Source organism: Mobula hypostoma, chromosome 16 (genome assembly GCF_963921235.1).
Source record: "Mobula hypostoma chromosome 16, sMobHyp1.1, whole genome shotgun sequence".
In the NCBI taxonomy this organism is placed as follows: Eukaryota; Metazoa; Chordata; class Chondrichthyes; order Myliobatiformes; family Myliobatidae; genus Mobula; species Mobula hypostoma.
Window position 1 is genome coordinate 66,594,635 of NC_086112.1, and position 23,743 is coordinate 66,618,377.

A 23,743-nucleotide genomic window follows, 5' to 3' on the forward strand; every position below is an offset into this window, starting at 1 on the left:
ATTTCAATTCATGCAAACAAAAGGAAAAAGAAAGGGAAGTAAGTGGAAGCTTGAAGATTATGCAACCATTAGGTCACAATTGAGAATTGAAATATTAAAGTCGTAACACTTTGGTTTAATTAGCCTGTATCTCTAAGTAGAAAGTAAGCAATTTATTGCAATTAAAAGTATTTTAACTGCTGATTTCCAGGTGGACTCCCTTATTGAAGCGTTTGGTACCATCAAGCAGAAACATGCCCTGAACTCTCGCAGATTGAATCAGGTTGGGAATGAGACATTGCAGGAGGCTGTGGCCAAAGCAGCAGAAAACATCATTGATAAAAAAGGAATCTCAGGTAAAAGCATCAAATACTGTGTTACTTGGAGTACTGTGTTCAGTTCTGGTCACCTCATTACAAGAAGGATGTGGTTACTATACAGAGTGCAAAGCAGATTTACAAGGATGTTGCCTGGATTGGGGGGCATGCCTTATGAGAATAGGTTGAGTGAACTTAGCCTTTTCTCCTTGGAGCGACGGAGGATGAGAGGTGACCTGATAGCGGTATATAAGATGATGAGAGGCATTGATCGTGTAGATAGCCAGAGACCTTTTCCCAAGCTTGAAATGGCTAACACGAGGGGGCATAGTTTTAAGGTGCTTGGAAGTGGGTACAAAGGGGATGTCAGAGATAAGTTTTTCACACAGAGAGTGCTGGGTGCGTGGAATGGGCTGCTGGTGGCGGTGGTGGAGGCGGATACGATATGGTCTTTTAAGAAATTCTGAGATACATAGAGTTTAGCAAAATAGAGGGCTATGCAGTAGGGAAATTCTAGGCAGTTTCTAGAGTAGGTTATGTGGTCGACACAACATTGTGAGCCAAAGGGCCTGTAACATGCTGTAGATTTCTATGTTTCTTAAGTTATGGGGCAGTGACTACATAATTATGTAAAGAGTATGCAGTATTCATGGAAATACATTAGCATCACTACAATCTAAATTACTGAGTGGAAAAAAGATACAAAAGGGAGCAGAATGAAGGTTTAATCTATATTTGAGAGGTTATGTGAATAAATCATGCACATATGCATTATAAAACAAACTGCCATGATAATTGGCCAGTGTTAAGCTTTGATATTCATTTGGCACTGATTCAGCAGTTGGGAGTAAAAAAAAAGGAATTTCCTGCTAACATTAATAACGCCCATTATATACATGCTGAATGAAAGAATCTGCATTGACCAAGACACTTGTCATTATGGATCTCTGCACTTCTGTGTGCTATTAAGTTGTGTCAGGAGGTGTACAATATCAATTCTTAGTCTTCCCATGAAAACATTCAAACCCCAGTCTATCCCATTATGTTGTTCTTTAAGAGATGTGCATAATAAATCAAGCTTTGTCACTGAGGCTGAGAAAAAAGGAAATAATATTTTTGAGGCTGGGAGCAACTATTATGAATTTGTGATTTTCACATGCTTACTTTTTATATTTTAAATATGACTAATGTCCACTAAAGTCGTATCAAGCGGCAGTATCTTTTGATGCCTATGTCATTGTTTTTGTGTTCTGTAATAGCCCAGTATCCACAATACATTTGACAGGCCACAATTAGACTTCATTGGCTGAATCATTGTTTTGCTGGTTTTAAAATGTCGATTGGACAACTCAGTGTGCTATCTGATTTTGTTCCTCTGTCCTGCAGGAAATGGTTAAAAAAAAAGTAACTATTTATACTCTGTGTTACATAGAAACTTAGAAACATAGAAAATAGGTGCAGGAGTAGGCCATTCAGCCCATCGAACCTGCACCGCCATTTATTATGATCATGGCTGATCATCCAACTCAGAACCCCGCCCCAGCCTTCCCTCCATACCCCCTGATCCCCGTAGCCACAAGGGCCATATCTAACTGTTAGGTTGGGAGTTGATAGGGCGGGGATGATTCCAGCAGGGATGCAAGGCCCATTGCTAACACACACAACTTGCAGCTAGAGGCACCCAGGAAAAAGCTTACGTGTCCCAGTTCTCGGTTATTCCTCCATCACTGACTGAGAAGCTGAAGATATCATTTTATATTGATGAGAGTTTTATCAAAAGCTTTGAGCTTCAGAGGAAAACATTATTGTAATCCACTTTCTTGTATTGCATCTCTAAATAAAGCAGCAGAGCACTAAAGAATATGTAGGTATTGCTAGTGTCGTGTTGAGAACAGTAACTTCCAGAAGAAATAAATAGAAGTTGGAAGATCAGTGGATTCTTGCATAATAAAATTAATCAGATTACATACATTTGAATGCATTGTAAAATATCTATGAGACTTTCTACTAAAGTTTTGTATTTAATCTGTAAATAACTAACTAGCACATTTAATCTATAAAGTCTAGTTTTGTGGTGTTTTATGATGTAGTGAGAATCCCATGTAATCTTCAGTAAGCAATGTACTTTTATGCAGTATTCTAAATTATGGCAGTTCAGTTAATGGAAATTTCTCCTTATGGATCGCCATCAAAAAAACTTAAGGTGTGCAATTTAAGTGAAAAATAAGCAATTTAGTTGAATTCCTTGTGTATATTTTGTACTTGTTTACCAAAGATGAGCCTCTCAATAGATTTGCTTAGGAAATTGATTAGGTAATTTCAGCATCCATTTTAGTTAATTAATATTTTGCCTATTTGATTATCCTTGCTTGGAAATACTGCCTCAAATTTTACTTTTAAGTGTCATACCTTTAATTTTAAAAATATACTTTGTTTCAATTCCTTCATTAGAGGAACTAATTTCCTTGTATCTATCCGACTGAATTATTTAACAGAAAAACGCTTGAGATCACTTTTCAGCTTTTTAAACCCAAGGAAATCATATTTATTAGCCTGATCCATGCGGCCAGGTATAATCCGTTTGAACTGGTGAATAGTGAATCTTTGTCATTTCCTTATTTATCATCAATATTCTTCTGCTCTTGGTGCCCTAAAATGTAATCCTGACCAAGTTCTGTATAACATGCTCATGAATGCATTGGCAGAGACTTGAAAGTAAAGGGTAGTTGTCGTACTCACAGGAGTCATAGAGAACTGCAGCACAGAAACAGGCCCTTCGGCCCATCTAGTCCATACTGGCCTGATGTTCTGCCTAGTCCCATTGGCCTGCACCCAGACCATAGCCCTCCAGTCCACGAGTAACAGAAGCAAGTTGTGAACTTCACTAATTTTCATCAGGGTGATATTCAGTCTGGTCTACTATACAATGGATTCCAGTTAACTGGGGACACTGGGACATGAATTTTAGCCCAATTAAGCAGCTGCCCCATTTAGTGAAGTTTGTTGGGAATTGTTAAAAAGGCATTAAAAGGACAAACTATCATTTAACTGAGTAACAAATTATGTATTTGAATGAAATACAGAATAAATTAGAACACTACCAAAACTACAGCACTATAAAACTGTGTATTAGTTCCTGATAGTTACCAGTGGAGGAACTTATTAAGCATATGTTGATGTGTTCTTTTGATTGACAGTGTGACCATCTAGTGCAGATAGTGAACTGCCTTCAAATAGTGCTTTCAATAATTGCATGATGATTGGCAATATGTTCAAATTCCTTGTAGTTTCTAATTTGTTGAAGAAGGGAGATCTTTACTCATTATTACTCCTGAGCACTTCTGGCATCTCCAAGCCTGAATGATTGAAAACGCAATGAGCAAAGCAGTTAATGAGTTGTCCTACTATTTATTACTTGCAGTTATCTCGGGGAAAAAAAACAACTGCTTTTTGAGCACAAACACTTAAGTGACGCTATTTAAGGTGGTTTGCTCCAGCACAGTGTTGTGTCTAAGCTACCTGAAGTGCGTGCAGCTGACACTAGTTAGAAAACGTTTAGCAATAGTCTCATGTCCCAGTTAAGCAGCATAGTGTCCCAAATAAACGAAGGGAATCCAGCTATTTTTTCTCTTTGGTTTTGTTCTTTAAGAGTTGTCCCAAATAATTGGCTGCCTCGATTAACTAATGGCCCGATTAACTGGAATCCCCTGTATATGGTTTGTTTGTAATGACCTTAATTGCTCTCTGTCACCTTCTCGTGGCTACTAAGATAATTGCCATCCACCTTTTAGGGTTAAGCTTCAGACTATTTCATCACAATTTAAAAAAAATGCTATAGAAATAGTTACAGATTTTTGTTCAATCCTACTCAAAATGAATACCTGTGAGAAAACAGTCACTTTTTTGTGTTTATTGAATGTGGTGGAGCACTGTTTTGATTGTACTATATTTCTGCCCTTCTGTTTTCTGAAAGCTTTGGCCAATGAATCATCTCAGTTTGAGTCACAGGACACATCAGTCTTTCTTCCGCCTTGCCATGCCGATGCAGACAAGCCTGAGGATGTTTACAGGTTTGAGGACAGTATCCTTTTTGAAAATTAAGCATGCATGTGGATAATTTATAATCATAGTGGATTGTGTTTCCCTAAAGTTGTGCATCTTGTCTTTCTGATTTATAGATAAAGTATACAATTTTGTTTTGTATCATATAATATGATTGCTCAGAGACCAGAGATATTCAGTGTTTCAAATGTGGTCTAATTCTATGTTAAATTCTGTGGTTTCCAATTCCATCTTTTGAGAGAAGGTCACAGCCGCTTTGCTGTTTTAATTATTTTATTAATTTGCATTTCTACTTATGGTGGGTTATCTGTACTTTCATAACTGCCTCTTTACCAGTTCATTGAGGGATGTTTTCCAAAGAATTCCTTTCAAACTATCCCTGTGTGTGTTTGCCAGTGCAGGCTTATCCTTGGTCATTGACTTGCAAAAACATAGTGCCACCTGCTAATGTTGACACTTCACAAGCTTCTCAAAACTGACCCTTTTGTGTAATTAGTGAACTACAGTCATACACTTTTTTGCCAATTGAGTAACTGCATTCTTTAGTTTTATGGCCAATTTTCTATCCATTGTGGCACTTGTGCTCTGGTCTGAGTTATAGGAAATACACAGAAAAAGCCATACACTACACTTTGGAAATTGTAAATTAATTCATTAAGGCATGTGAGAATTTAAATAAAAGCAGGAGTCATGTACATAAACGATTAGCAAAAAGAACTAAGCTGTAATGGACTACAAGTAGAAAATATATAATTGTGCGCAGCCTATGCTTAGATTTTTTTCCGATTAAAAGAATAATGAGAATGTTTCTTATACCAGAGGTATATAAACAATGATCCAGTTGTCAGTGTTGGGACATAAGAGCAGGAGTACAAAATTCTTGTTACATTCACTAAAAATGCCATGCATGCCTTACTTTAGGAATGATCGAATGGTTAGAAACGCATTTATAGAACACAGAGGTTTAGATCACAGGAATAGGCCCTATAGCCCACATGCCAAAGTAATTAAACTAGTAAGTTAAGTACCTAACTAAACTAATCCCTTCTTCCTACAGAATGTCCATATCCCTTCATTCTCTGTATATTCTGATTTCTAGCTAAGAACCCCTTGAACACCTCCACTGTATTTATCTGAACGACCACTTTTGGCAGATTATTTCAGGCACACACCAGTCTTTGTGAAGGAGAAAGAAAGAATTTACCCCTGCCTCATTGATCTTGCACCCTCTCACCTTATACGCATGCAGTCTGGTATTAATTATTTCAACCCTGAGAAAAAGATACTGGCTGTCTGCTGTATCTCTACCTCTCATAACCTTATAACTCTCAGTCAGATCTCCCCTAAGCCACTGCTGCTCCAGAGAAAGCAGCCCAGGTTTGTTTCACCTCACCTTATAGCACGTGCACTCTAATCCATGGAGCGTACTGGTAAAACTCTTCTGCACTTGCTCCAGAGCCTCCTTGTCCTTCCTATAATGGGATGACCAAATGTGAATGCAGTACTCCAAGTGCAGCTAATGAGAGAGTTTTATAAGGCTGTAACATAATTTCCGGACTCTTGAACTCAATACTAATAAAGGCAATTATGCTAAATGCCACCTTTACCACCCTATCAACCTGTGCAGCCACTTTCAGGGAGCCCTATGAACTTGGACCCCAGATCCCTCTGTAATGGGTCTTGCCGTTAACAGTGTACTGACGCTTCACATTAAATCTTCCAAAGTGAAATGGATAACATTTGGTTGCGTTAAACTCCATCTGCCTTTTGTCTGCTCGATATTTGCAACTAATCTATATCCTGCTACAACCTTTGATAATATTCTACATTATCCACAACACCACCAATCTTTGTATGATCAGCGAAATTACTAACCCACCCATCTACATTTTCATTTAGGTCACGCGTATACGTTTGTATTTCACACACAGCAGAGGTCCCAGTAGAGATCCACGCAGAATGCCAGAAATCACATATCTCCAGCCAGAATAAGTCCCATCAACCACTGTCCTGTTTTTGATGGGCAAGCCAATTCTGAATCCAAATTGCCAATTTACCATGGATCCAATGCATTTTACTCATCTGGATGAGCCTCCCATGAAGGACCTAGTCAAATATCTTCTAACAGTCCATGTAGATAAGATCTACAGCTCTCGTTTCATCAGTCACCTTTGTCACCACCTTGAAAAACTCAATCAAGTTATGAAGAACAGACTTGCTTCTCGCACAGCCATGTTGACTGCCCTTAATGCTCATGAATCCTATTAGTAGCTTTCTTATCACTGATCTGAGACTCATCAACAGAAATATCCCTATTTCCCTTGAATTATGAAATAATATTAGCTTCTCACCAGTCCCCTGTGATGTCCCCTGAGGCTAGAGAGGACACAAAGATCTTGGTCAAGTCTCCAGAAATTTCATCTTGCTTCTCCCAACAACCTGGAGTATATCCCATCTGGCCCTGGGGACTTATCTACCTTAATGTTCTTTAAGAGAACTAACACTACCTCCTCCTTTATCTCAAAATTCCCTAGAATATTAACACGCTCCATACTGATCCTCCACTTCCTCCTTGGTAAATACTGATGCAAACTACTCATTTAGGACCTCTTCTACTTCCTCTACAATCAAGTAAATGTCCCCTCTTTTATCCTATAGCAGTCCTATCTCCTCTGCAGTTATCTTCTTGTTCTCAATATATGTCATAGGATTCTCTTTAATCCTACTTGTCAAGGACTTTTCATGGCCCCTTCTGGCTCTCCAAATTCCCTTAAGTTTGCTTTTAACATTTTATAATCCTTAAGGGCTTCATTTGATTTTTAACTTCCTAAGCTTTACATAGGCTTCCTTTGTCTTTACTAAATTCATCACCCCTCTTGTTATCTACAGTCCCTGTCTTTGCCATCCTGTGCTCCATGCCACTAATCTTTAAACACCTAACAGATGTGGACTTGCCCAAAAGTAGCTGTTCCCAATTAAGTTCAAAGTTAATTTATTATCAAAATACATATGTGTCATCATAAACAACCCTGAGATTCATTATCTTGGGTGCTATCACAGTAAATACACAAAACATAATAGAATCAATGAAAGACCACAGGATAGATAAACCACCTGTGTGCAAAAGACAAACAAACTGCAAGTACAGAAGAGAAATAATAATAAATAAGCAATAAATAATGAGAACACGAGATGAAGAATCCTTGAAAGTGGGTCCATAGGTTGTGGGAACAGTTCAGTGATGAGGCAGGTGAAGTTATCAACTCTGGTTCAAGAGCCTGATTGTTGTGGAGTGGTAACTGTTCCTAACCTGGTGGTGTGGATCCTGGGGCTTCTGCGCCTTCTTCCTGATGGCAATGGCTAGAAGAGAGCATGGCTTGGGTCATGGGGGGTCTATGATGATGGATGCGTGTAGATGAGCTCAGTGGTGGAGAGAGAGCACATCTGGGTTATATCCACTACTTTTTGTAGGAGTTCTTGTTCATGGGCATTGGGGTTTCTATACCAGGCTGTGATGCAACCAGTCAATATACAATACTCTTCATCACACCCCTAGAAGTTTGTCAAAGTTTCAGATGTCAAGGAAGTAGAGGTGCTGCTGTGTTTTCTTCATAATCGTGTTTGCATGCTGGGTCCTGGACAGATCCTTTGCAATTATAACACCGAGGAGTTTAAAGTTGCTGACTCTCCACCTCTGATTCCCCCAATGAGGACTGGCTCGTGAACCTCCAGTTTCCTCCTTCTGTCTATCATCAGCTCCTTGTTCTTGCTGACATTGAGTAAGAGATTGTTGTTGTGGCACCACTAAACCAGATTTTCAGTCTCCCTCTTATATACTGATTCGTCACCATCTTTGATTAGGCCATTGTCAGTGGTGTCATCAGCAAACTTAAATTTGGCATTAGAGTTGTGCTTAGCCTCATATTATAAATTGAGTAGAGCGGGGAGCTATGCACACAGCCTTTTGTGTACCTGTGCTGTTGGAGATTGTGAAGGAGATGTTACCATTCTGAACTAACTGGGGTCTGCAAGTGAAGAAACTGAGGATCCTGTTGCACAAGGAGGTGTGGATACCAAGGTCTTAAAGTTTATTGATTAGTTTCGAGGGAATTTTGATATTGAATGCTGAGCTGTAGTCGATAAAGAGCATCCTGATGTATGCCTCTTTACTGACCAGATGTTCCAGGACATGAGTGAAAAGCCAATGAAGTGGTATCTGCTGTGGACCTGGCAAACTGCAGTAGATCCATGTCACTTCTTGGGCAAGAGTTGATACATTTCATCACTATGAACTGTCTACATACTGATTTAAGAAGCCCTCATGGATGCACCTAATAAATTCTGCCCCATCTAAACCTTTTGCACGAAGAGGTTCCTATCTATATCAGGGAAGTTGAAGTCATGCATGACAACAAGCCCTTTGTGTTACAGTTTTCCCTAATGTGCCTACACGTCTGTTCCTCAATGTCCCAGTAACTATTGGGGTATTTATAGTATAATCCCATCAGAGTGATTAGACCTTGCTTACTTTTTGAGTTCTACCCATATAGACTCAGTGGTTGAACCCCCTCCCCCACCCCATTATTTCCTCTGAGTGCAGTCGTGAAACTGTGCTTGATTAATAGTGCATCTCCTCTCCCCAGTTTAGTTGTCTAAGATTGTATCGTGGAACTGGTGCAGCTGTTGCACTTTACATTAAAATCGAGAAGGTGAAGAGAAGACTGAGTTAATCACAGGAAGATTTAAAATAAACTAAAGAATTGGAGATTAGAAGAGTTTTTTTTTAAGTTTGTTTATGGTAGGGAGTTCCCTATCAGAAATGATGGCATAGGTATTCTGATGGTTTTTAAAAGTCAGTTTTGTGAAAAGACAGGGCATAATGCTCTGTAAAATTCTAAGATTGTGATAGCACACAGAAATTGTGATGAAATATCATGCATAATGTTCCAGTAGAACTCTGATAATTTGGTGGTGCCAGACTAGCAGAAATTTTGGACTACATCTCAACACTCTTCTAATTCAGTTTTTTTAGATATTGCTCAGTAGCAAACATTTCCCGTGAAGCAGGTGAATTTAACGGATGCACAGGAAGTAGTCCTGGTGAGTTTTTTTTTGAGGGAGGGGAGGGAACGTCGACTCAGACCATGAGAGGCCTGCGTCAGGCATTTTCATGCCTTACAAGGCGCAGATTGGAAGTCTGTGTGGGGCGCCACACAGTGTGGAGTTTTTTGAAGTCTTCGGCAACTCCAGTCCTGATGACTTAAAAGAGAGCATGGGAAAAGGGGCCCAGTCATTTTAAAAGGGGAATGAAAAGCAACTCTGGTCAGTTTAAAGGAATCATAAAAAATTGAACCTTCATCAGTTTAAAATGAGCATGGGAAACAGGTCCCATGTTAGGTCCCAGTCAGTGAGTGGAAACGGGTCCCTGTCAGATTAAAGGGAGCACAGCAAATGAAGCCCTGGTATGTTTAAATGGAGGGTGAGAGTTGGCTGCCAGTGAACTAGAAATGAATTGAGATTTCTACACAATCTGATAGTGGGATATTATTAGAATTTTACTGTAATCTGTATCCAGTTGGATTGATTGGTGTTGAAAAAGTAGGCATAGATCATGTGATTCTAGTTTCTGTAAATTTCATGAGGTTTTCAATTTTCTTGTGTGATTCCTTAATTTATGTTAAGTCATTTCAACTACTGAGTATCAAGCAATCAAGCCATACTGCGAACCACTGAAGGTTAGCACTGCAGAAGAAATTCATCAGTTGACACAAACTGGCAAGTAAGTTTATAAAAATTCTTTTGGGATAAACCAGCCAACAGTGATAGATGATGTGCAATGGGGCAGCTTTGGTATTTTTAGCCTTAATTGCGTATTTGAGGAGTGGATTTTAAAGCTTTATTCTTTATTTTCAGCTACTCAACTTTTATTCTGGAATCACTTAAATCATTACCTCAAGATGAGGAAAGTCGTGATCATAAGATTCACTGCCTGTTTTATCTTCAGATTCTGATCAAATTACACAACTTTAAAAAGCATGAATTCAAGCACAAAGGTAAAGCTCTTGGTACCTTGTATATTTGTAAAGATGTAACTAATAATTGCAATAAATTAGAACGAGGTGTTGGGGATTTTAACAGAGTTCTGCAAAGTGTCTCTCTGAAATCTGGGTAGATACCGAATCAAATCCAAGCAAAAGGACTTGTCCAGAAACGTCAGCTATCCATTTTCCTCTACAGATGCTGCTTGACCTACTGAGCTCTTTCAGCAGTTGTGTTTCACAGAAGCACAGTATTTTATTTGTGTTACATGGAAAGCGAGCATAAGCTCTCTGGTTGAAAGGTCAGGCTATTGATAAAGTTCTGGATGCCACCAGAAGAAACAATGGATCAGATCATGAATGTCTGATTTCCCCTGGCCTGGAATGCCCCCACCCCCCCCCCCATTACAAACAAGGCCCTCAAAGATTTCCTGAAAGCTGTTAACCGGCAAATTTCCCACAGGTTCCGTGGTTTTTGTGATGTTTACTGATGAGACATCATTGACCTGAAAGTTTAACGCTTTTCCTCCAAAGGTGGTCTTCCAGTATTTTTAGTTCTTATTTCTGATTTTAAGTATCCCTTAAACTGTTTGCATTGCCTCAGTCACAAAAAATTGTAGTGATATAGATAACAAGCTTTAATATCACCGCCATATGTCGTGAAATTTGTTCATTTTACGGCAGCAGTACAATGCAATACATGATGAATATAGAAAAAAAATGGATTAAACTAACTGTATGTATGTATATTTATAGTTAAATTAAAAATAGTGCATAAACAGAAATAATAAAGTGAGGCCGTGTTCAAGGGCTCAATTTCCATTTAGGAATCGAATGGCAGAGGGGAAGAAGCTGTTCCTGAATCTCTGAGTGTGTGTCTTCAGGCTTCTGTACCTCCTACCTGACCATAACAATGAGAAGAGGGCAGGTCCTGGATGCTGAGGATCCTTAATAATGACACCGCCTTTCTGAGGCACCACTCCGTGAAAATGTCTTGGATACTATGGAGGCTAGTACCCATGATGGAGCTGGCTAATTTTACAACTTTAGACCATAAGATATAGGAACAGAATTAGACCATTTGGCCCATCAAATCTGCTCCGCCATTTCATCATGGCTGATCTAATTTTCCTCTCAGCCCCAATCTCCTGCGTTCTCCCCATATCCCTTCATGCCCCAACCAATCAAGAATCTATCAACCTCTGCTGTAAATATACAGGTAGACTTGGCCTCCACAGATTCACCACTCTCTTGCTAAAGAAATTCCTCCTCAACTCTATTCCAAAAGGCCACCCCCCTATTTTAGGGCTGTGTTCTTTGGTCTTAGACTCTCTCACCATAGGAAACATCCTCTCCACATCCACTTTTATCAAGCCCAGAGCCATCAATTGCTCTTCATATGACCAGCTATCAATCCTGAAATCATTTGTCGTGAACTTCCTTTGAACCCTCTCCAGTTTCAACACCTTTAAGGCAAGGGGCCCAAAACTGCTCACCAAGTGAGGCCTCACCAGTGCTTTATAAAGTCTCAACATTACATTCTTGCTTTTACATTCTAGTCCTCTTGAAATGAATGCTGACATTGCATTTGCCTTCCTCATCACAGACTCAACCTGCAAATTAACCTTTCGGGAATCCTGCGCAAGGACTCCCAAGTCCCTTTGCACCTCAGTTTTTTTTCATTTTCTCTCCATTTAGAAAATAGTCAACCCTTTCATTTCTTCTACCAAAGTGCATGACCATACACTTCCCAACACTGTATTCCATCTGCCATTTCTTTGCACATTCTCATCATGTCGATAAGTCCTTTTGTAGCTTCTCTACTTCCTCAAAACTACCTGCCCCTCCACCTATTTTCATATCGTCTGCAAACTTTACACCAAAGCCATCAATTCCATCACCCAAATCATTAGCATATGACGTAAAAAGAACTGGTCCCAACACAGACCCCTGTAGAACAATGCCAGTCACTGGCAGTCAGCCGGAAAAGGCTCCTTTTATTCCCACTCTTTACCTCCTGCCGATCGGTCACTGCATATCCATGCTAGAATCTTTCCTGTAATAACATAGGCTCGTAGCTTGTTGAGAGGCCTCGTGTGGCACCTTCTCAAAGGCCTTCTGAAAATCCAAGTACAAAACATCAACCAATTCTCCATTGTCCACCCTGCTTGTTATTTCTTCAAATAATTCCAACAGATTTGTTAGGCAAGATTTTCCCTTGAGGAAACCATGCTGACTGTGGCACAAGTGCCTCCAAGTACCCTGAGACCTCATCCTTAATAATCAACTCCAACATCTTCCCAACCACTGAGGTCAGACTAACTTGCCTTTCTTCTGCCTCTCTCCCTTTTTGAAAAGCGGAGTGACATTTGCAATTTTTCAGTCTTCTGGAACTATTCCAGAATCTAGTGATTCTTGAAAGGTCATTGCTAATGCCTCCATGATCTTTTCGGTTACCTCTTTCAGAACTCCGGGGTGTACACCATCTGGTCCAGGTGACTATCTACCTTCAGATCTTTCAGTTTCCCAAGAACCTTCTCTCTAGTTGTGGTAATTTCACACACTTCACGCTTCCTGACTCTTGGAACTTCCACCATACTGCTAGTGTATCCCACAGTGAAGACTGATGCAAGATACTTATTCAGTTCGTCTGCTATTTCTTTTTTTTTAAATTTTTATTTTTATTTGGATAAGGAGTTCACACTTATCATGTACTTTTTTCACACTTATAACCTTTTCCATTTTTTTATATGTATAAAACTACAATTATTTATACATTCTTAAGTACACATTGAGATGATATAAAAGCAAAATAAACATTTAAATAGATAATTATGTACTGTGGTAAATCTAACCTATTAGGCTAAGTAATGAAATTAGTTGTTAAGAAAAATGGTAATAATAGTTTCCATACAACCCTTCTGGACCATTTCCACTGGTCCAAAATGTTGCATACAAGCCTATATACCAACCATTGTAGGTGTTTATATCCCAATTTGTTCGTGCTTGTTCCTGCCCGCAGACATAATTATCCAATCCCTATGTACTTATTTACTTAATTTTTTCATTTTTTTTTATCCCTTTCCCAAATCTTTTCCTTTACTTGTGTTAATTCTCTATTTTCCAAAAGAAAACAAAAACAGTAAACATTTAGACTAGGGGTGCTTACGTTAGCAATATTACTGTGTTGATGAGAAGAGCAATATAAATCATTAGGAGAGTCATCTAAAGTCTGCTCGCTTTGGGGTTATATATTCAATCCATTTATTCCAGATTTGATAAAATGTTTCTTTTTGAGTTCTCAGGGAGTAGGTCAACTTTTCCATTTTAAATATTTCCAAGATAATTTCGTACCAATCTTCTAATGTAGGTGGTATTGGATTTAGCCATTTTCTAGTGATTGATTTCTTACTTGCCGCTAAGAGGGCCTGCAGCAACTTTATATCTTCCTTCTGTTCAAGGAACAATACATGCCCCAAATAGAGCGTCTCAAAGTTCAGAGGTATCTGGGACCTAAGTACCTTAACTAATGTTCTATGAATACCTTCCCAAAATAGACTTAATTTAGGGCAATCCCAGAAAATATGAAAATGATTTGCCTCCTTAGAGCCGCACCTTCTCCAACACATCACATTTGTATCTTTATATTTTTCCTGATATGGGGTCTTGAAGTATCTTATAATGTTTTTCCAACAATGTTCTCTCCAAGTCAAAGAATTAGTCGAGGACCATTGAAAGCTGCAGATTTTCCCCCAAGCCTCCTCTGAAAGTACCAACCCCGCTTCGTTCTCCCACTTCTCTTTAATATACAGTGTATTTACATTTTTAGCATGGGAGAGTGCATTATATAGGCGAGAAACTGATTTACTAGGTATTGAACTGCAAGCCGAATTCAGAATCTTGAAAAATTCTAATTCTACTGTTGATAGGTCTGTATATCTACAACTCTGGTTAACATAGTTTCGTATTTGAAGGTACCTAAAAAAAGTCATTATGTTCTAGGCCATGTTTGTCCTGCAGGATTTGGAAACTTTGTAATACTCTTTTATCTATAAATGAGAGGTAGGTTGTAAGACCTTTCTTTATCCATAGCTCAAATCTTTTATCTCCTCTGTTGGGAAGGAATTCGGTATCATATGCACACCATCTAAAGAGTTTTAGCGTGTTATTAATTCCACATGAATTAACCACCTTCTGCCATACTTTTAATGTAAGATTTATCCAAGCATTATTAAATTTTTCCAACTGGGCCATCAATCCTTTGTCAGCTATTGAGGCCTGAAGAGGAAAACTGTCAACTAATCCAAATTCTATTTCCTTCCATCTAGCCTTATATTCCCTATTACACCAATATAACAGAGGGGTTATCTGTGAGGCATAAAAATAATTTCTCAGGCAAGGAAGAACCATACCTCCTCTTTCCTTCCCTAACTGTAAAGTGTTATATCGAATTCTAGGTTTCCTTCCTTGCCAAATGAAGCGGGAAATCCATTTGTCCCATTCCCTGAATTGATTATCATCCACCTCCACTGGTAAAGTACGGAAAAGATATAATAACCGAGGAAGAATATTCATTTTTATAGTATTTATCCTTGAATTTAAACTTAAAAAGGGGATAAGATTCCATCTATGCATATCTGCTTTTATCTCTGAGATTAATGGCCCATAATTTACCTGTGACAGTGTTGAAAGATCCTTCGGCAGGGTTATTCCCAAATATTTTAATGCTTTAGCTTCCCACTTAAGATCGTATGTATCCTGCAATTTTTTGGATGGTGTATAATTTAGGGACATAACCTGTGTTTTCTTTGCATTTATTTTATAACCTGATATTTTCCCAAAGTCATCCAACAGTGTAAACAATCCTATAAATGATTTTTCTGGTTCACTCAGATAGACCAAAACATCATCTGCGAATAACGCCACTTTCTGTTCAATCCCTGCCACCTTGATACCTTTTACGATTTCGCTCTGTCTTATTAGTTGGGCAAGTGGTTCAATATATAGCGCAAAAAGGAGAGGAGAAATTGGGCATCCCTGTCTAGTGCCTCTCTCTAAAATGAAGGAGTCAGAGAGGTCCCCATTTATCTTAATTCGGGCTGTTGGGATGTCATACGGAGTCTGAATTACTTTAATAAACCTTTCTTGAAAGCCGAATCTTCCTAACACTCTGTATAGGAATGCCCAACTAACCGAATCAAAAGCTTTCTCAGCGTCCAATCCTACTACCATTGTCTCTGTCTCGTTCTTATTAACCTGTTCTAATATGTGCAGAGTTCTCCTTATGTTGTCCTGTGTTTGTCTTTGTTGAATAAATCCAGTCTGGTCTAAATGGATTAGGCCAGCTAAAAGCTTTTCCAATCTGCGCGCTAATATAGATGTAAATAGTTTGTAATCTAAATTAAGAACACTAATTGGCCGATAATTGCCACATTCTAGTTTATCTTTACCCTCTTTAGGAATAACTGAAATAATCGCTTCTCTCCAGGAAGGTGGAGTTTCTCCTCTCTGCAAGATCCAATTAAAGGTGTTAAGTAGTAATGGGGCTAACTATGTCTTCAGGGACTTGTACCACTCTGAGGTAAACCCATCAGAACCCGGGGACTTTCCAGCCTTTAACCTAGAGATGGCCACGTTCAGTTCTTTGACAGTTACTGGTTCTAATAAACTTTCATTTTGTAAATCTGTAAGTTTAGGTAGATCTAAAAAATTCAATACACTGTCTATATAGGGCTCATTGGGGGCCCGGGGTTGGGAGTACAGCTCTCGATAATACGTTTCAAAACTCTCTTGAATTTTCCCTATTGTACTCTCCACAAGCTTTGTCTTTGGATTCTTTATTTTATGAATTGTATTGTCTGCTTGTTGTTTTCGTAATTTATATGCTAATAATCTAGCTGATTTACCTCCTACTTCATAATTCTTTTATCTCAGGTAAAGAAAATTTCTTTGAGTTTCCAACGTATAAATATCATCAATTTCACTTTGCAATTTCCTAATTTCCTGTTTTCGATTTGAATTACTTTTGTTGCTATCTCCAACTTGAAGTTGTTTTAATTTTCCTTGAAGGTCTGCTAATTTTTGTGCATTGATTTTTTTCATGTGAGTAGTAATGGAAATAATTTTCCCTCTCAGTACAGCTTTCAATGTATCCCATAAAATCACTGGTGATGTTTCTCCCGTGTCATTAAGGTCTAGATATTCTTTGATTTCTCCCCTTAATCTCTCCATTACTTTTGGGTTATTAAGTATATGTGAGTTTAGCCTCCATAGTGTTTTCCTCATTTTCCTTTCCAGGATTAGAGACATAGAGACTGGGCTATGATCCGACAGATCAATTGTTGCAATATTACAGTTTTTTATCCTGAGTCTATCTGTATTAAAGATAAAGAAATAGTCTATCCTTGAATAGGCTGAATGAGGGAAAGAGTAATATGTATAATATAGAAACATAGAAACATAGAAAATAGGTGCGGGAGTAGGCCATTCGGCCCTTCGAGCCTGCACCGCCATTTATTATGATCATGGCTGATCATCCAACTCAGAACCCAGCCTTCCCTCCATACCCCCTGACCCCTGTAGCCACAAGGGCCATATCTAACTTCCTTTTAAACATAGCTAATGAACTGGCCTCAACAGTTTGCTGTGGCAGAGAATTCCACAGATTCACCACTCTCTGTGTGAAGAAGTTTTTCCTAATCTCGGTCCTAAAAGGCTTCCCCTCTATCCTCAAACTGTGACCCCTCGTTCTGGACCTCCCCAACATCGGGAACAATCTTCCCGCATCTAGCCTGTCCAATCCCTTTAGGATCTTATACGTTTCAATCAGATCCCCCCTCAATCTTCTAAATTCCAACGAGTACAAGCCCAGTTCATCCAGTCTTTCTTCATATGAAAGACCTGCCATCCCAGGAATCAATCTGGTGAACCTTCTTTGTACTCCCTCTATGGCAAAGATGTCTTTCCTCAGATTAGGGGACCAAAACTGCACACAATACTCCAGGTGTGGTCTCACCAAGGCCTTGTACAACTGCAGTAGTACCTCCCTGCTCCTGTACTCGAATCCTCTCGCTATAAATGCCAGCATACCATTCGCCTTTTTCACCGCCTGCTGTACCTGCATGCCCACTTTCAATGACTGGTGTATAATGACACCCAGGTCTCGTTGCACCTCCCCTTTTCCTAATCGGCCACCATTCAGATAATCTTTACTAGTAGGGTGTAATTCCCTCCAGACATCTATAATTCCCAATTCCTCCATCAATGAATTCACTTCCCGAGTCAGAGGTTTATTCTGAGTAACTATTCTTGAAGAATCTAATATAGGATTTAATCTAATATTAAAATCCCCTCCACAAATTACTACCCCTCGAGAACTGACCATTAGGTCAAAAATGTGTCTATAAAATGACCATTCACAACCAGGAGGAGCATAAACATTCAGCAATGTTATTTCTGTACCTTCTATTCTTCCTGTGATTTTTACAAACCATCCTTCTTTGTCTCTAGTCTCTGAAATATGTTCATAATTAAGAGTACTTGATATTAAAGTAGCTACCCCTCTTTTGTGACTCAATTTATATGATGAATAAAATACATGCTTAAAGCCCATTCTTTTTAATTTTCCATGTTCAGATTGGCTCATATGTGTTTCCTGGAGGAAAGCTATTTGTGCCCTCTCTTTTTTCAATTTAGACATAATCTTATTTCTTTTAATTGGATTCAAAACCCCATTAACATTATAGGAAATTATTTTTACCAATTCAGTTTGCATTTTTCTCTAGTAGAAAAAAAGCACTCTCCTTTTCTAACCAAACAGTAAGCAATCCCTTCTCAACAGTAAACCAAGACATATAACCACACCCTAGACATTTCTGAACGTATAACATTTGAAAATTTTCCCCGACTTCCCACAGTGAGGCCTGACCACCGACCCGCCTCAGTTCAGAGGGCTAACCTCTATCTTCACCCTGTGTTAGAGGGCCCTCAGCAGTTTGAATAATCATAGAGAATTTTCTCCTATTTATGTCTCGACCATATTGCTATCATTCAAGTTATTCCGCCTAGATTATTTTCAATTACCAGTTTTCATTTTACTTTTAAGTCCGATTTACTCTTTTCAGTCATTTCTCTTAATTAATCTGTATTCTCTGTACATTCGCGTCTGAATATTTGCAGCTTTTCCTTGTAGTTTGACACTCTGTTTCGAGTGGAGCGTCCTCGCCCCACTGACTGCCACGACTTCTGCCGAATCCTCTCCAGTAGCGACTCCGGTTGGGTGATAACTTTAATAGGTAGTCCCCGGTCCGCCAGGTCCGACGTTGCCTCCTCCACCGTAGCGTAAGTTTTTGTCCCTTCGTCGTAAAAGACTCTCAGCCGAGCTGGATACAGGGTCTGGAATCTGATGTTGTTTTCCTTCAGGACTCTCCGTGTTTCCGTATATTCCTTCCGTCTGGCAAGAATCCCCGGTGCGTAGTCGTGGTCTAAACTGATTTTACAGTTGTTCCACATGAAACCTTTCTTTTGTCATGCTCTTTTAAGCACCTCTTCCTTCGTTCTGTAACTGAGAAAGCTGATCAGAATCGATCTGGGCTGGGCGCCTGCCGGAGGCTGTGGTGCCAACGCGCGGTGAGCCCTTTCTATCTGTAGGTCTTTTGCGGCCGGTATATCAAGGTTCTCTCTAAGCAGCTTCTCCACGAAGGGAATCATCAATCCGGGTTTACCTTCGGTTCCTTCGGGAACTCCGTAGATCCTCACATTTTCCCTTCTCAAGCGGCCTTCTTGATCTATTAGTTTCTACTGGAGTTGGTCTTGTAGCTTCAGCATTTCTGCTATCACTTCCTCAGCATTTTGTAGCTTCTCTTCAATTCCAACAATCCTCGCTTCGGCTTCATCTATCCGTGAGTTAGTTTTTACTATTTCTCCTTTAATATCTTCCAGCTGTTTGCTGTTATCTTGTCGGAACTCGCGAATCTCTCCGAGAATCAAAGACAGAGTCACCGATTCCCCCTCATTATCTCCGTCCTGGCTTGCCGTGGGGGAGCTAGGCCCTTCGCCTTGCTGCATCTCTTTATGTTTATCAGCCTTCGAAGCGGACTTTTTATTCTTGTTCTTAGACATCATCCTTGCCCCTTTTATTAATATAATTATGCAATATTAAGTATTTGTCTAAATTCGATTTTGGGGCAGTTTACCTTTTTTGTCGAGAGACCTTTTCCTTACGCCGCCATTCCCTTGATGACCCGGAAGTCTCCCCCCCCCCCCCCAAAAAGTCAATATCTTAATTAATATTCTGCCTTTTACCACTAGAACAATACTGGTCCATCCATTTCATTGGTTCCTATGTGGACCAGAGCCACCGGCTCCGTCCCTTTCCTGCTCCAAGATTTTTCCCGCCCTGAGCAAGTCTTTAACCTTGGCCCTGGGAATAGTTGTTGGGTGTTTTCAGAACCTCCTTTTTTAAAAAAAACTTTTACTATGACCTTCTGGTTTCCATCATTTTGTGTGCTGTGATGTCATGGTTCATTTGCCTTTCCTCCTTGTAGAGTTTCATTTCCCCAAATTGATAACAGAATTTCATACCTGTTGAAAAGTGGCCAAAACTGTTCCTCAACTGCATCTATGATCTTTTGAGGCAGCTCTATCTGTCCCTTACCAGTAGACAAACCTTGCACTTGTAGTTAAGCAGAAGAAAATGTCATACTTCTGAGGATGTAATGCTGTGTAATTTTCAACTGCACTTTGGTGGAGGAAAGTGATTTTAGTAACCTGATAAATGTAATTACTTTGCATATTTCAGTTATCATCTTTAGCCAATTGACATGTATGTTATCAGGAAAGAATCACTACTGGAATAAATCCAATTTATTTACATGTACTTAAAATGCATATATTAAAATTATTACCCTGCAAAATTTTGGAATGATAATCATGTCCCAAGTTCAGATGGTAATTATGTACAATAAAGACCTTCCATCTGTCTGCCAATCATTGATCAGATTCCTGCCTTCAAGGAGTCATGGGGAACTACTGCACAGAAACAATCCCATCAGTCCATCTAGTTACTTCTTAGTATAAACTGCCTTCTGCAAAACAGAATGACTAATAATTTTCAACATAAAAATATAACGTGTAAGTAGTTTGTTTAGATATCTGTTGACAGATAAATACATTTCAAAAACCAATACACATAATACAACATCCTGTTCTAAGTTCTCATTTAGATTTTTTTCAAAGTAAGTGTACTCAACACTACTTCTAAAATGTGAGCTATCTTTTGCTAATTAAACTTACTACTTGTATAATTTTTGAAAACTTTGTTACAGATTCCCTTGGGAGTGATGTTGCAGATGTTGTAAAAAACAGTTTGATGAAAAATTTCACCGTATTGACTTACAACAATGGACGGTAAATATGCACCTATTATGAGGTTATTCTCAAAGAGAAAGGCAAGAGTGCTGGAGTAACATTTACAGCATTTCCTATTTCATTTGCGGTTGGGAATGTGCCAATTGACTTTAATGTGATTTAAAGTGAATTTTATTGTTTTATGAAGTTAGAATATTTGAGTGCTTTATTAAACAGTTCATTTGAATTGCCCTAGAGTCATACAGTATGGAAATGGGACCTTCATGTCCACCAACGATCATGCACCCAACAATGCTAATCCCATCAACAACTCCCCTGATTCACCCATCTATATAGGCATCCGTTAGTCTCATGAGACCATGGATTTGCGCCTTGGAAGGTTTCCAGGGTGCAGGCCTGGGCAAGGTTGTATGGAAGACCAGCAGTTGCCCATGCTGCAAGTCTCCCCTCTCCATGACACCGATGTTGTCCAAGGGAAGGGCACTAGGGCCGATACAGCTTGGCACCAGTGTCATCGCAGAACAATGTGTGGTTAAGTGCCTTGCTCAAGGACACACACGCAGCCTCAGCCAAGGCTCGAACTAGTGACCTTCAAATCACTAGACGAACGCCTTAACCACTTGGCCACGCGCCCAACACTTCACCCATCACCACCTGCATTAAGGGCAGTGGTCAACTAACGTGCCAGCCAGCAGATCTTTGACATGTGGGAGGAAGGTAGACCATCTGTGGAAACCCACAAGGGTCACTGGAGAATATATAAACTCCACATGCCAAGCACCCAAGGTCAGAATTGAACCCAGGTCACTAGAGCTGTGCCACTGTGTTGGCCAAATGATTCTTATTTTGTTTTTAATGTCACAAGTTCTGATCAATGGCCTTTGATTAAATGTCATATAATAGAATTAGGAGCAAAATTTAAGTTAGTGAAGTAGTGGTAGAATGGACTCAAAGTTAATAAAATCAGAAATCAAAGTATACATTACTATCTATTGGGGTCCATGTTAGGAGCACTGCTTTTTATAAATATATGGATGAGCACAGAGGAATATCTCCTCTGCAATAAATATTGCTCTACCTCTTTTCATTGATTATTTTTGGATTGTATTTTGTCATCACCTTTGCCATATTAAATGCTGAAATAAGGGTGAATTGTTGGCCTTTATAAGCATCCTAAAAACTACTTAACTCAATATATATATTTTTTTGGAATTGTTAGGAAAGCATAACTGCTAGAGGAATGGCTGTTTTGGAAAGACTGATGATATTAGAAAAAAAGCACGCCCTTTCCATGGGTCAGTGCTGCCGAGATTGTAATGAGTGTTCAGCTTTTGAATCTATTTCGTTCAGCATCAGACTGAGTTGTGAAAATAGACCACCAGGGTTTTTGGATTCTCTGGGTCTGCTACTTACCACAGAACATTTTTAGTGATATTAATTATGATAGATCATTGTATCTAGCTGCCTTTGTTTATAAATGGAGTCTCAGATCATCATTTGCATTTGAGGAACAATCTGTTATTTAGAGCAGAGAGAAAGAAAGCAAATTAGAAAAAAAGTGGAAAATCCATTGGGCCATCTAAAGCAAAGTCTTGAAAATCAAAGAAACTGCAGGTTAGAAATCGGAAATTAAAAAACTGGTCATGTCAGGCAGCATCTGTGTAAAGAATAACGGTTAATATTTTGGTTAAGTGTCTTCAACCTGAAACATTGACTGAATACTTGGTATTTATGTGAATCTGTACAAATGGATTCGGCACCTTGTGGATGCAATGTGGAATATATTGTGTTTTTGGCTTGAGTGATTTATAAATTTATTTTGAGTTAGGAGTTAGGACTCCATGTTGTAGCTTTGAAGGTTGGGGAAAAAAACTGCAGCATTGCTTGTGTAAACTGTGCTCTCAAACCTGAATCTAATTAACTCTCTTATTGTCTTTCAGTGTGAAAAATACAATCCCAGTCTCCATGAAAGCTAAGATAGTAGCATATATTATTGCATTGGCTTTACACATTCACAATTTTCAAATTGACCTCACGCTCCTGCAGCAAGATTTGAAAATCAGTGAGAACAAGTAAGTTTTTAAAAAAATCTATTTTTGTAGTGATTTGGTTACCTTTAATTTGTTACTGTCAAAGCAGCAGGTATCTGATCCTGATGGGTTATTTGGCAACCAACTTATAGGTAAGGGTAACCAGTGCCAATTTCTTCCAGCTTCTCATTTTGATCAATCTTTCCTCACTTAATGAAAAGGGTGTGAGGGCTTGCAAATGTATCATGTGATTGAGTTTGTCACATCAATTTCTTATGTCCATAAGACCATAAGGCATAGGAGCAGAAATAGGCCATTCAGCCTATCGAGTCTGTTTTGCCATTCCACCATGGCTGATATGTTATCCCTCTCTACCCAATTCCCCTGCCTTCTCCCTGAAACCTAACTAACCAAGCACCCACCAACCTCTGCTTTAAATATACTCAATAACGGTCTCCACAGCTGTCTCTGGCAATGAATTCCACATATTCACCACCCTCTGGCTAAAGAAATTCTTTCTCATCTCTGTTCTAAGTGGACGTCCCTCTATTCTGAAGCAATGCCCTCTGGTCTTAGACTCACCCACTGAGGGAAACATCCTCTCCATTTGATTTCCTTACCACTGATTCAACCTGCAAGTTAACATTTAGGGAATCCTGCACAAGGACTCCCAAGTCACTTTGCACCTCTGATTTTTGAATGTGCTCCTTGTTTAGAAAATAATCTGCACCTTAGGTAGAAGAAATAAAGTCCATGACCATACACTTCCCTACACAATATTCCATCTGTCACTTGTTTGCCCATTCTCCCAATCTGTCCAAGTCCTTCTGCATACTCCCCAACACCACCTGCTCCTCCACCTATCTTTGTATCATCTGCAAACTTGCCACAATGCCAACAATTCTGTGATCCAAATCGCTAATATGAAAAAAGCAGTCCCAACAGTGAC

General features: G+C 39.2%; 1 protein-coding gene across 1 annotated transcript in view; it reads left to right on the plus strand.

Moving 5' to 3' along the window:
* Positions 1-23,743, plus strand: part of polr1e (RNA polymerase I subunit E) — a gene marked incomplete at its 5' end in the record, with an annotated part of 50,864 nt that overhangs the window by 23,767 nt on the left and 3,354 nt on the right. The window contains 6 exons of the mRNA XM_063069121.1: positions 191-335; positions 4,270-4,377; positions 10,041-10,137; positions 10,272-10,411; positions 20,722-20,803; positions 22,705-22,836. Coding sequence (XP_062925191.1) covers positions 191-335; positions 4,270-4,377; positions 10,041-10,137; positions 10,272-10,411; positions 20,722-20,803; positions 22,705-22,836 — 704 coding nt within the window. The remainder of the gene's footprint in view (positions 1-190; positions 336-4,269; positions 4,378-10,040; positions 10,138-10,271; positions 10,412-20,721; positions 20,804-22,704; positions 22,837-23,743) is intronic.